The sequence below is a fragment of the Magallana gigas genome, chromosome 4, assembly GCF_963853765.1.
Source record: "Magallana gigas chromosome 4, xbMagGiga1.1, whole genome shotgun sequence".
In the NCBI taxonomy this organism is placed as follows: domain Eukaryota; kingdom Metazoa; phylum Mollusca; class Bivalvia; order Ostreida; family Ostreidae; genus Magallana; species Magallana gigas.
This window is the reverse complement of record NC_088856.1, coordinates 30,317,055-30,328,886: the sequence shown is the minus strand read 5'-3', so window position 1 is coordinate 30,328,886 and position 11,832 is coordinate 30,317,055. Positions and strand designations below refer to the sequence as shown.

General features: G+C 33.6%; 2 protein-coding genes across 2 annotated transcripts in view; one reads left to right on the top strand and one right to left on the bottom strand.

The window, feature by feature from the left end:
- LOC136269641 (ubiquitin-like modifier-activating enzyme 1) overlaps window positions 1–11,832 on the top strand; it is a 110,567-nt gene that overhangs the window by 89,384 nt on the left and 9,351 nt on the right. The window lies entirely within an intron of this gene.
- Window positions 4,667–7,317, bottom strand: LOC105334235 (uncharacterized). Its single transcript, XM_066081978.1, has 2 exons — window positions 7,225–7,317; window positions 4,667–6,766 (listed from the first exon to the last, which is right to left on the bottom strand). Exon 2 carries the CDS (start codon window positions 6,751–6,753, stop codon window positions 5,089–5,091), a length of 1,665 nt encoding a protein of 554 aa, XP_065938050.1. The 5' UTR covers window positions 6,754–6,766; window positions 7,225–7,317; the 3' UTR covers window positions 4,667–5,088.

The window sequence follows — 11,832 nt, the reverse complement described above, 5'->3', positions numbered from 1 at the left end:
ATTTCCTATATAATCTTGAAAATACACTTGAATTGCTGATATAAAAATAAATACACCACAGCAAAATTCACTATAATAGAAGTATATTTCTGCCGGGGCGGGGCTTTGAACTCACAACCTCTAGAACCTATACACTTCTGGCAGTGAGCGGCCACGGTTCTAACCACTTGACCATCTAGACATATTACCACATCCAAGTAAATTTTGATCATTTTTAAAGTAATTTTAAAATTAATATTTTTTATTAGAACTCTTCATTACGAGGAGATACAGAAAAAATTCTCCAGGAACGTGTCGTCTGACCTTAAAGGGTGGATTGGGGTTTTTAGCTGACATTAACTTAAAGTTCAAATGAGAGTTTCTAATCACCTATTATCCATCCATCCATCCATAAACGTTTCACATTTTTGACATCTTCTTTATAACCACTGGGCCAATTTAACTAAACTTAGTACAAAGCATCTTTATGGGAAGGGAATTCTAAATTTTTGAAATAAAGCACGGAACGATTTTTAAAAGGAAGATAATTACAAAACAGTGAAATAAGGAGTGTGCCTTAAAAATGTTTAAAGGACTATATATGATATGGGCCAAAAATGGCCCCCTATAATGAACATCATCATTTTACTATCATTCTTTGTTTTCTTAGTACAGATATGTATGTGATGTGTTTACATAATATTCATGTTGGTTCAAGTGCCCACAATTTAGAATTATGACATTGTAAAGACAACCTTTTCCCGCCATTTTTGCATTTTTAGCGTAAAACAGCTTATTTTCAAGCAGTTTTTCCTTCCGAAAACATAGAGCACATTCTTGAACAAATAAAATATTTTAATCAGAGATGTATCTAGCCAAGACTAATAAGTGACAAAAAAATGTTCCTTGTTCAAGCATGCGCTCTATATTTCTCATTCGTAAATAGATAAGAAAAATGTCAATTTTTGGCTGATTTTGATTGAATTATAGAAATGGTGTCACTTCTGACTTCATATACTGCCAGTGAGTGCAAATAAAACAAATAAATAGATGAAAAAAATATTTTATATCAACTCTTCTAAAAAATTAGTTAACATTTTATTGTACCCGAAGCACTTTAAAAAAATGGTGAATTATGGGGGCCAAATTTCACTCTTATCATATATAGTTCTTTGTGCTCAATAACTTTAATGCTCAATAACCATGACTCTGGACCAATACTGCAGCCTGAAGAGGGTTCAAAATTCAATATGGAAAAACATAAGGTGTTCAAAATTCTTCTCAAGAACTACAATGCTACAATTTGTAAGATGACTATGCATGCATCCTCAGTGTAGATTCTAGATTGTTTAAACTGTGACCCCCGGACCCCCCCCCCCCCCCGAGGGATTCAAAGTTTAAAATAGAAATATATAGGGAAAATCTTGTTCTCAAAAAATACAATGCTACGTTTCGTTATTTAACATTTCTAATGGATTTTTTTTCGAATGAGTTTATTATGATACCCACTTTTTAAAACTGATTTTAAACAAGAGGCCCATGGGGCCACATCGCTCACCTGAGCAACAATGGGCGTTCAAAAGATATTGTGCCATATGGTCCCTCGGTAGAAAAACAAAAAATAAATATTGTAAAGTATTCGAATTTTACACTTTTTTGTATACATGTAATCTTTGACATTGTACCTTCATGAAATACTATTTTTTACCAGAATAAGAAATTTCTACGCAAGATATAAAACTAAACATTTGGTAGAGGTATACTGTTAAGTTGTTAACTTCCAAATCCCTATATTTTCGTTCTGCCCCCCCCCCCCCACTTTGTAAAGCGATCAAAATATATGAGAGCATATAGGTACATTTTTTTCATCAACTACTCAGTACTTACTAGTTATTGTATTAAAAAAAAATAATAGTTATTTTTTTTTTATTTCAAAAACCCTACATGTATAGATGTGAAGAAGAAAATTGTACCTCAATGTGCTCAATTCATCAAATTAAAAACATTCAAAAATTTTATTTGAATTCTCCATTATAATTAAATGACTGTTATTTACTTCGCGTACAAACCAGGATAATTTTCCGCTGTGATATTCTTAGGAATAGCGATAATTACTTTATCCCCGCAACATAAATGTGTCAGAAATATGGAAACTGTTTTAAAGATGTCGTTTTTATTTACTCGTGTCTGAAAAACTATCAAAATTGATTTAGATTCCACATTATTTATTGTATAAAGAGAGGGCCCCAGAGAGTAGATATATACAGAATACTGTGGAATTATTAAATTTCGTGGGGGCCAATTTTCGTGGATGACTTAAATTTTACAGGTTCGTGGGGACGTAATTTCGTGTATTCATATATATCTACAAAAGGGAATATGACTTTATTACCCTAATTCATCAATTCGTGAAGGATGTTATTTCGTGGATGAGAGGTACCCACGAATTCCACGAAAAATAAGCCACCACGAAATCTAATGATTTCACAGTATCATTCTTTTATTTTGTTTGTACAAGTATTTAACATACCCGGTACTCTAATTCATAGAGATTTTCTAATGTTCAACCAAAATTTCAGCGTCAATTGTAGAATTATAAGCAAGATACAGAGCTCACAGTTCGCCTAGGTTTGATTCATATTTTGTTCACATGAGTTTATTACATTCAGCTTATGATTTTTAACTTGGTATTTCCTATTCAGCATTTAAAATGGAAAAAAAGAATGGCCTAAGATTTTATATTCTTTTATTCACTCAAGACCAGTTCACTGGTATTTGAGGTTCAAAATCAGTTAATACAAATGTACACAAACACAGTGAAGGATGACATGTACAGTAAGAGTAATCATGACGAAAAAATGTTAAGTTTACAATGCAATAAGATGTTAAAGTTGGTTTCTGAACGAACAGACTTTGAAAATTTTCTTAATAAATATTGACAATTTTTTTACTTTTTTAATCTTTAGTTTTTAAGATCTGTGTACAAACATAGAATTGTGAGCAATTCTCTGTATCTTGCTTATAATTTGAAGCTTAACACTCAAATATGGTTAGTAAATAGAAATTGAAAACAATTAAAAACAAGAAACATTCACTATAACAAATAAAAAACACAATTTATTTTTTCGAAATGAATCATATATATACATGTATATACCTACATATTTCCGTCAGCAATGCCAAACTTTATTTAAACTGAATAAACTCGAGAAAATGCCGAGCATCGCAACAAAACCTATTGCATTAATCTACCATTACGCAAAAGATAATGCCGATCGAATTACCGATAAAATGAATTGTATTTCATTATTTTTTGATACATCAGATTTTGCTTAACTTGCGCAGGTAAACAGTTAACTGTTTGATTTACCAAAGTCTCTGTTTGATTTGATACGTAAAAATCACGAAATAATACAGACGATAGTTCCCAGGTTACAAGCAGAAATAATGAAAACGAAACGAAAATCGGAACAAGCTACATGTAAACACCAACGTCATGTGTGAAACCTGTCAACGCATTGAAATATTTAGCCTCAATTTACTACACAAAATCGGCAACAATATATTTTGCATGTTTCAAAAATTTCCCTTCATACGCGAACTGTTGCACAACAAGCGAATTCATCATAGTCAGATCGACCCTTTTTCGTATAATGTCATGGCTGCTTTAAACAAAGAACCTCGTTTTAGAAGTATGGAATATGAGTCTTAGTAAAATGGGTATGCAACCCCGGGCCGTGGCAAAATAAAAGCCAAGGCAGATCGACAATCGTCAATTCCAAATACGCATTATTTTGCAGCAATATTTACAGCGAATACAAATATACTAGTCCATCAAATATCCTGAAATTTTAATGAGATTGGCAGATTAATAACTGCCAATCTTTGTTTTGCCCAGACCAAGTCTTGCCTACCCGTTTTACCGGATGCCGGATTACCGGATGCCGAACCAGAAGCTATTAAACTGATTAAAACACGCATTTCCTTTATTATTATTTTCGTAATAACTCAGATTTGAAACAGAATTAGCACTTAATTTTGGCAATTTATATTTTCCTTCCCATAAGGATAATTTATGCTAAACTACGTTGAATTGGAATCAGTAGTTCTTGAGAAGAAGATTTTTAAAAATGCACCCCCCTTTTTCTACAGTTTCAAGGTTTTCTCCGCTTTGAATACAGATCGGACTTTTATTTTTGCAATTAATATTCGCCCTCACATAAGGATGCTTTGTGCCAAATTTGGTTGAAATTGGATAAGCGGATTTAGAGAAGAAGTTCAAAATGTAAAAAGTTTACAGACGGACAGACAGACAGAGACAGACGGACAGACAGACGGACGACGGACAAAATGTGATCAGAATAGCTCACTTGAGCTTTCAGCTCAGGTGAGCTAAAAACTGATTTCATTATCATAATGATACCTACTGCAATATTAAATAAAAATACAATCATATATATGCATACAGGAGTTGAAGTACAGCAAAGAATTTTCCTATGACTAGTTAACACAATAAAACAGGTGCCCCAAATTACATAACCTCTGCTCGAAACATACATAGCAATGTTTTTCTTGTACATTAAATAGCTGTTAAAAACAGTTATTTATGTTTCAAAAATGTTCTATTAAGGGATAAATGGTCCCTGTCAAATTAAGCCCTTATTTTTCACTTAAAATTTATAAATAATTAATATATTATGATAACATGTAACTTTTACGTATACATGTATGTACATGTAATACCAGTATATTGTTTGTATAGGACTTTAGCATCATGCGAAATCTACTTCTATCTTGGTAATTGACATGACACTGATGATCATGACACTTGTCAATTTATTTGATAAGGTACAACAGCTGTATATAACATGCAAACAATGCTCAAATGCTACTTTTTTCAAATAATGGAATAAGATTAGAGATATTTTTTTAATTGAAAATAAAATTAATAATATAATGAAAGAATAGAATTGATGAATCAATCAGTATAAGGAAAGCAAAGTTTAAATCTATTTCATAGAAAATGCCAACAATGAAAATCAATATGTACACGTCAGAAAAAGGCCACTTTTGTTTGATTTTCATCACATTTTTCATAATTGATGACGTCTACTTTAGATATTTGATTTTCTTTACATTCCCTTTGTATAACTCACACACAAACAGATTGTCATTATTGTCCCCACATAAACCAGTAGGATACTCCAGATCACAGTTATCAATGTAACGGAGAAACTGTCCATTCTGATCCAGAATGTGGATACAATGGTTGTCAGTGTCTGCTGTCAGGATACGACTCTGGCTGTCTGTTGTGATTCCCCAGGGTTTAAATGGTTTGTTCTTGGTAACTGGGGGATGACCGGTGTATCTCCATCTGAGTTTCCCGTCCTGATTAACCACCACTACTGCACCAGCCGCCGAGTCAGCTACACAGATGTCATGGTTTCTGTTCTCTGTGATGTATTTAGTACTACTATTCCCTGAGTACAGAGGTTTACCTTCATCATCAAATTGAATTGTTTGTTTCTCTGTAGATCCTGAGTAACGGACAACTTTGGATTGAGTTTTATCATCACTGATAATGGTAAGCAGGAGATCACCAGTAGAGGTGACACACAGCCTACTAGGTGTCCACTCTGGTAATGTGATCAACTCTTCTGTCTTTCCATTCTTTACTATGTTCACTGTCCCATCCGTCCCATCACAGTACAGTAGATTACCATCACTGTCTACAGCTATATCATTAGGCCAGTCTTCTGATTTTGTTTGGATTGATTGGAGGAGTGAACATTGAGTGTTGAAGCATTTAATATCATTGGTCGTTCCACTCGTCCAAATCCTGTCTTCATTTAGACAGGTAACACTGAGTAGTTCTTCATACCCAGTCTGTATTGTGGCAACAAGCTCGGGTTCATCCAGTAGTTCTCTGACTGAAGTTTTGGGTTGGTTCAGTGACAAGAAATTTTCTTCTGTAGCCGTAGATAATGGGGTAATCTGTCCAAACAAACTGTACAGCTTCTCACCGTCTATAGGTTTTGGAATGAATGTTGGCAGTGATACCTTAACCTTGGGTGGAAGCTTGCTAAACTCTCTGATCTTAGAGCTGTATTCAATTGTTGGAGATACTTCAGTGGATTTCTCAATTTTCCTTATGGCTTGTAATGTTTGTTTTATGAGAGACTGTATCTGTTTGATTTCATTCAAGTGTTTCTGTAAAATGTCTCTGTGTTTCTCTTGTATCTCGCTGAGTTCAGTTTTCATTTTGTTGATGACAATGTCGATTTCTCTGTGCCATTGCTCTCCTTGTTTGGACATTGTTGTCGTAAGTTTCTCATATCCTCCATCCAGGTTGGCCAGCTGATTTTCCAAGTCGATTGCAATTTCTTCATATGTAGGGGAAATATGATTTTCGAACTCTTGTGTATCTTTTTTAATTTCATCTTTCTTTGCCGTGAAAACTTCTGTAACTTCTACAAATTTATGTCTGCCATGTTGTTCAGATGCCATGCACGAAGAGCAAACAAAAATGTTGTTGCAATCTTTGCACTGAAAATCACAATTCTTGTGTGGATGTATTTCACATGTTGGATAAATGAGGGTTGATCTTCGTTCCTTGAAAGGGACTATTTTATGTTTGTCGTATCCATCTGAGATGTGATCTACTACACATGGCTTGCAGAGGTTGAAATGACAAAAGTCACAGTAGCTGTGTACTATGGCGGTCTCACAAAGGTCACATCGGGGTACATCCTGGGCACTAGAATGAGGATCCATGGTTGTTCAATCTCTGAAAAAAAATATGTAATACTTATATTTTTTTATGTTCAGTTATAAAAAGAAAAGGATTTTAACATTTTCTAAATTCTCAGACACTGTCAGACAGTCACAATGAAGAATTGATTTTGTATATATGTAACATTATTTGAACGTATATTTCTCTATAAAATTCACATAAATGACTAAAATTACCCCCCCCCCCCACTTTACTATTCTTTCAGCTGTAAATTATTGGACAGTTATCCAAACTTTATAAATCATTTAAAAATTACTCGAACTGATATTGTTGCGATTGATTATATGTATATCTAATTTAGGTAGTTGAATATATACAGAACATTTAGATTCAAAACGAAAGTAGCTTTTTAGTTTTAATATTTCTATTCATAATTTCAGATCTAATTAGAATAAAATGTTTTAATCACCATGGCTTGCAATTTTTTTTTGTCAAGTGATAAGAATACAGACCTTGTTTGCAAAAAATACATGTTCTTTAACTGTCTGGTATGCGTGCCAAAAACATGGCCGATCTTGCTCTGAACGTGACCACCTGATTAGAATTTTAGAAAAGAATTCTGTAAGAGTTACTCCCCGTTCATCGCTTTCGACGTTGCCTGCATGGCTGAAGTCTGAATATTTTTCCTTGAGAGGATTATCTGCATAACAGTTAAGTATATATTTTTTTCTTCTTCTAAAATTAAACTTTAGTTTATCAAAACAATATTGAACATGTACAGATTAAGACACAAGTAGAAATATTATTTTGGTGAATTTACTATTTAAATTCGGTATGTCATATAATGCACTATTTAAGTATTATTAACGATACGTTATATGTATAAAAACTAGCTTGTACTCCTCCAAGGCAGGCTGTGCTCTTTTTATCGAATGCTCTTTTAACTGTTGGCATAAAAAGTCACGTTTTTTTTATCAACTATATAATTATAAATAACACAAGTACATGTACATACATACATGTACATTATGTATTCAGGCACGTACGTAGCTTCATTTTTTTTAAAGGGGGGTGAAGGCAGACTCATCCAAAAATCTTGATAAGCAAAAAAAAAAATACTGAGTAAATGAAAATAAAATAAAAATTGGGGGAGGGGGTTACTTTGCAAAATCCTGAAAATACTATTCCGTGGGGGAATGTAAATTTAAGAAAAATCTTTAATGTGCAAAAATGTGGGGGGGGGGGGGAGTGCCCCGTATTTATGATTATTATTCTTATTTAAAGGGAGGCCCCCGTGTTGATCATTATTCTCAAAGAGGTTCGATCCTCTGATTTTGGGTAGCCATTTTGTGTCACCTCTAGTCTGGAAATTCTGTGTCATATATGAATTCTACTTGTAAATTTCTTTTTTACAATGCCAAATAAACTATATTGAATAAAATAGTGAAAGAAAAATTCCATATTTAGGGAGTGTAGTGAGGGACTATATTTTGTGGCGGAAAGTTTTTAAGAAGAAAATGAACATTTTTTATAACTCAGTTGTTTTAGAGTACCGTCATTTTGGCTTTCTTATTTTCCGTGCAGACCAAATTTTCAGATAGTTTATGCATTGGGATATCTTTGTGTTGTTTCAAAAAACATATTTCAACAATATATCAATATTTCTATCGACATATATTGGCATGTATAAGTGATATTTCATAAAAGAAAAAATCAACTCCAATTTCCCCCTAAAATTAGCTTATTTCATGCCATATCTCAAAATTTACATTATAGACCCATACTTTTGGTTTTATTTTCTAAATATTTAAGTTTCTTTTGACAAGTCTGTCAGAATTTGAGAAAAAGTTTGAGACTTTTTAACTATTTAATGAATCGTTTATGAATAAAAATAGTATTTTTTCAGTGCAAAAAGGTCAAAATATCCATGTAAACTTTTTCATTATGATAATTTTAATTTTATGAATTCTAAATAATGTAAATTTGTATTTGATACCATGGTTCATTTCGATAAAAAAAATTATAGAGGGAAAAGCAATTTATGTGCAATTCGCACTTTTAGTGCAGAAAGGTCATATTAAATACACCGTAGCACCGAAAGGAGCATATAGACCCCAACAGTTTGTTTTGAATTTTGGTTTAGATATATGTGTGGATGTTAAAAAAATACTTTAGAAAAAAACTTGGAGACTTTTGATCGCAGGATCCAACTTAAGTATAGATTTCTGTTCCAGTAAAAAAGATACGTCTCTTATTATAGACCCATGTTTCAATTTAAAAAGATTTGAGACATTTAAAGTGTTGTAATAAATTTGGTTTAAAGTGTGAAAAGTAATTAAATCGATCCTATGGCGTCTCACATTTTATTTATAATGGTTGTGAAGAGAAGCGAGAGGGCAATGCATTGCTGTCAAAATTGAGGGAAAACGCCCCCTCCTTCATTCTTCCATCCCTTAGCCCCCCCCCCCCCCTCACACACTTCACCACCGCCACCACCACCACTATTACTACATTTTTTTGGCAGACCGACTTTTTGCATTTATATTATAAATTAATTTGAAATGATATAGGGGCCTAATTGTATCATAATATTGACCGAACTCGAGTCTATTTTGTCTATTTTCTTATCTATCCGAATACGACAACGTTTAGAGAGAGTTCACGGAGTGTAAAGCAAGTAGCCTAATAAATTTCAATAACAGTTTCGAAATTGAACGCGACGTCCACCTATTTTAGAATTAATTGTTTCACATACCTTTTCAAGGACCGCTACTCTATAAGACACTTGATGCAAAAAAGAAACAGGATTATCACATGAAGAAAAATAATCTTAGCAGCAAAATCATTCTTTCTTTTTTCTTTTTTTGCATCAAACTGTGAATTAAATTAATTGAAATTGCGTATTTCATTTGTACATGTACTGATATATGATCGATAGTGGGGTCATTTCGTAATTTTGATTCCAGGAGTTACTATAACATTGTTACACTATTATATTAAATCATAAAATCATGAAATTATATAGTAAAAAATCAAAAAATTCAAATGATTTTTATAGTTTTAAGAAGTAGCTGTAACAAAAGGTTTACAGCAGCACTTTACAAAATAATTGAAACAATTGAGGACATGCCCGATCCAGAAGCTCTCCTCCGCCACTGGACACTCGTCGGAAAACAAATCAACACCTTGGACAACCCCCAATCCCCGAAAAATTTTCTGGATCCGCGCATGGTCAGATGTCAGGCACGTATAGTATCGGAGGTGAGGGGGCGGGGCAGGGGAGAATGTTCCACCTTCACGATTGAAAGTTATAGGAAACTTAACAAAATTATATCTCTAAAATTGAACTTTAAGGTAATAATCGCTCATCGCTACACCCGCTCCTTTTCCACGGATTAAGATTTTGAAGATTTTGGAAAAAAGATTTTTGGGTGTTTTTTTTTTCTTGTAAAGATTCCGGATAATCATGTCCCATTCCCTGCTATCCACTTTAAAAAGCAATGTTACGTGTCTGTCATGATGTGTTCTTTTATATTCCGTAGAATCTCCGCATACAATATTTCCTATACAAGCATTTCACATTATTTTTTGAAAGAGCTAGTTCTCTTCACAAATAATGATAATTACTTTAGATTGGAATAGGAGTCTTAAATCAGTTGACAAGGACATCAGTTGATTTTGATTGACACCTGTCCCCTCCACATCTTGCTCTGTACTTTTTTTACGGTCTGTTCCATGCCTTGAAACAACAAAGATCCTCTTGTACATGACGTGCGTAGACACTGTGCGCAATGTTTATCTGTTTGGGATCTGAACATTTATACACAGTACAGTTTATACATACTGTACACTATCACAACCTAAATATACGATACAAAAGGAATTATATTTTTGTTTTCATTTATCAAATGTAAAATATTGTTGACGGATTATAAATTTTGCGTTATTTCTAAAAACGAATATCAAGGGAAAAATTAAAGAATTACTGGAAGAAATAAAAATATTTCCGAAAAGGAATTTAAGCCGGAACCCCGTGTTGCGGAGTTCCTTGCCTCTATTACCTACATGTAGTTCCGGTAGTTTTCCAAGCTTTACGTTTCTATGGGATGGATTACACAATCTTTGAAATAGTGTCGTTTCCGAATAAATGATAAAATATAAACTTTATTTACAATTATTTTTAGTTCAACAATTTGCATGGCGTGTGCCCCCCCCCCCCCCGGCCGGTGTAATGAAGAACGATGACCCCTGTAGAATATAATGACTTGTTGAAGAATAGTTGTATTTTTCTGAAGAAAAATGACCCAGGTATTATTTTTCTTCATGTTTAGGTGGCAGGGGACAGTTTTTTTGATACAATTCATTGTAGCCAAGGGATGCATGTCTTCGGAACTCTGTAACTAGAATTTCCTCAGTTCCCATTCAGCACAAATACCTGTAATTCACTCTTTATAACGCCAATCACCAATTTCTGAAGAAAATTATTAGTCAAAACCCACAGGGGCCAAGCCCGTTTTAACATTAATTTCAATGTAACCATAAATAAAGAAAGGAGTCGAACTCCGACCCAGATAAAAAACTACCAGCTCGCTTCAAAAGCCTAATAAATCAATTATTTTTTATAACACTTGCAATATGCATGTATTTTTCAGAAAAGTAATGTCTTAGATACACTCATGCCGAATTTCAAGTTGATGGGTCTTAAAATAGCGGAGATATACGTCATTATTCTCTCGAAGTCGCCAGTTTATTTTTACTCGGACATTTACCGGTCCAGGGCTCACGATGGGATTTTGCCTATGACAGCAGCAGTATTGCAACAAGTCGAGAAACATTCGCACTAATCTTTTAAAATCTCACATCAAACGCACGCTACTTACATCCTTAAATTCCTATAAAATTCCTTGATATATTTGAATAAAACTTGACATACTTTAGATGGTGAACTCCTTATTTATCAATCTGTTAGATTACGATTTACTGTAGGCTACCCGTTATCGGCTTCGTGATAATAACACAGTAGAATCCCTGTACATGTTGGTTTTATATTCTGCAAAGTATGTCCCTTGCGGGGTCAGCCTATAGGTCGTGGGGGTTATGATAAACGTGCATTTTTCTTT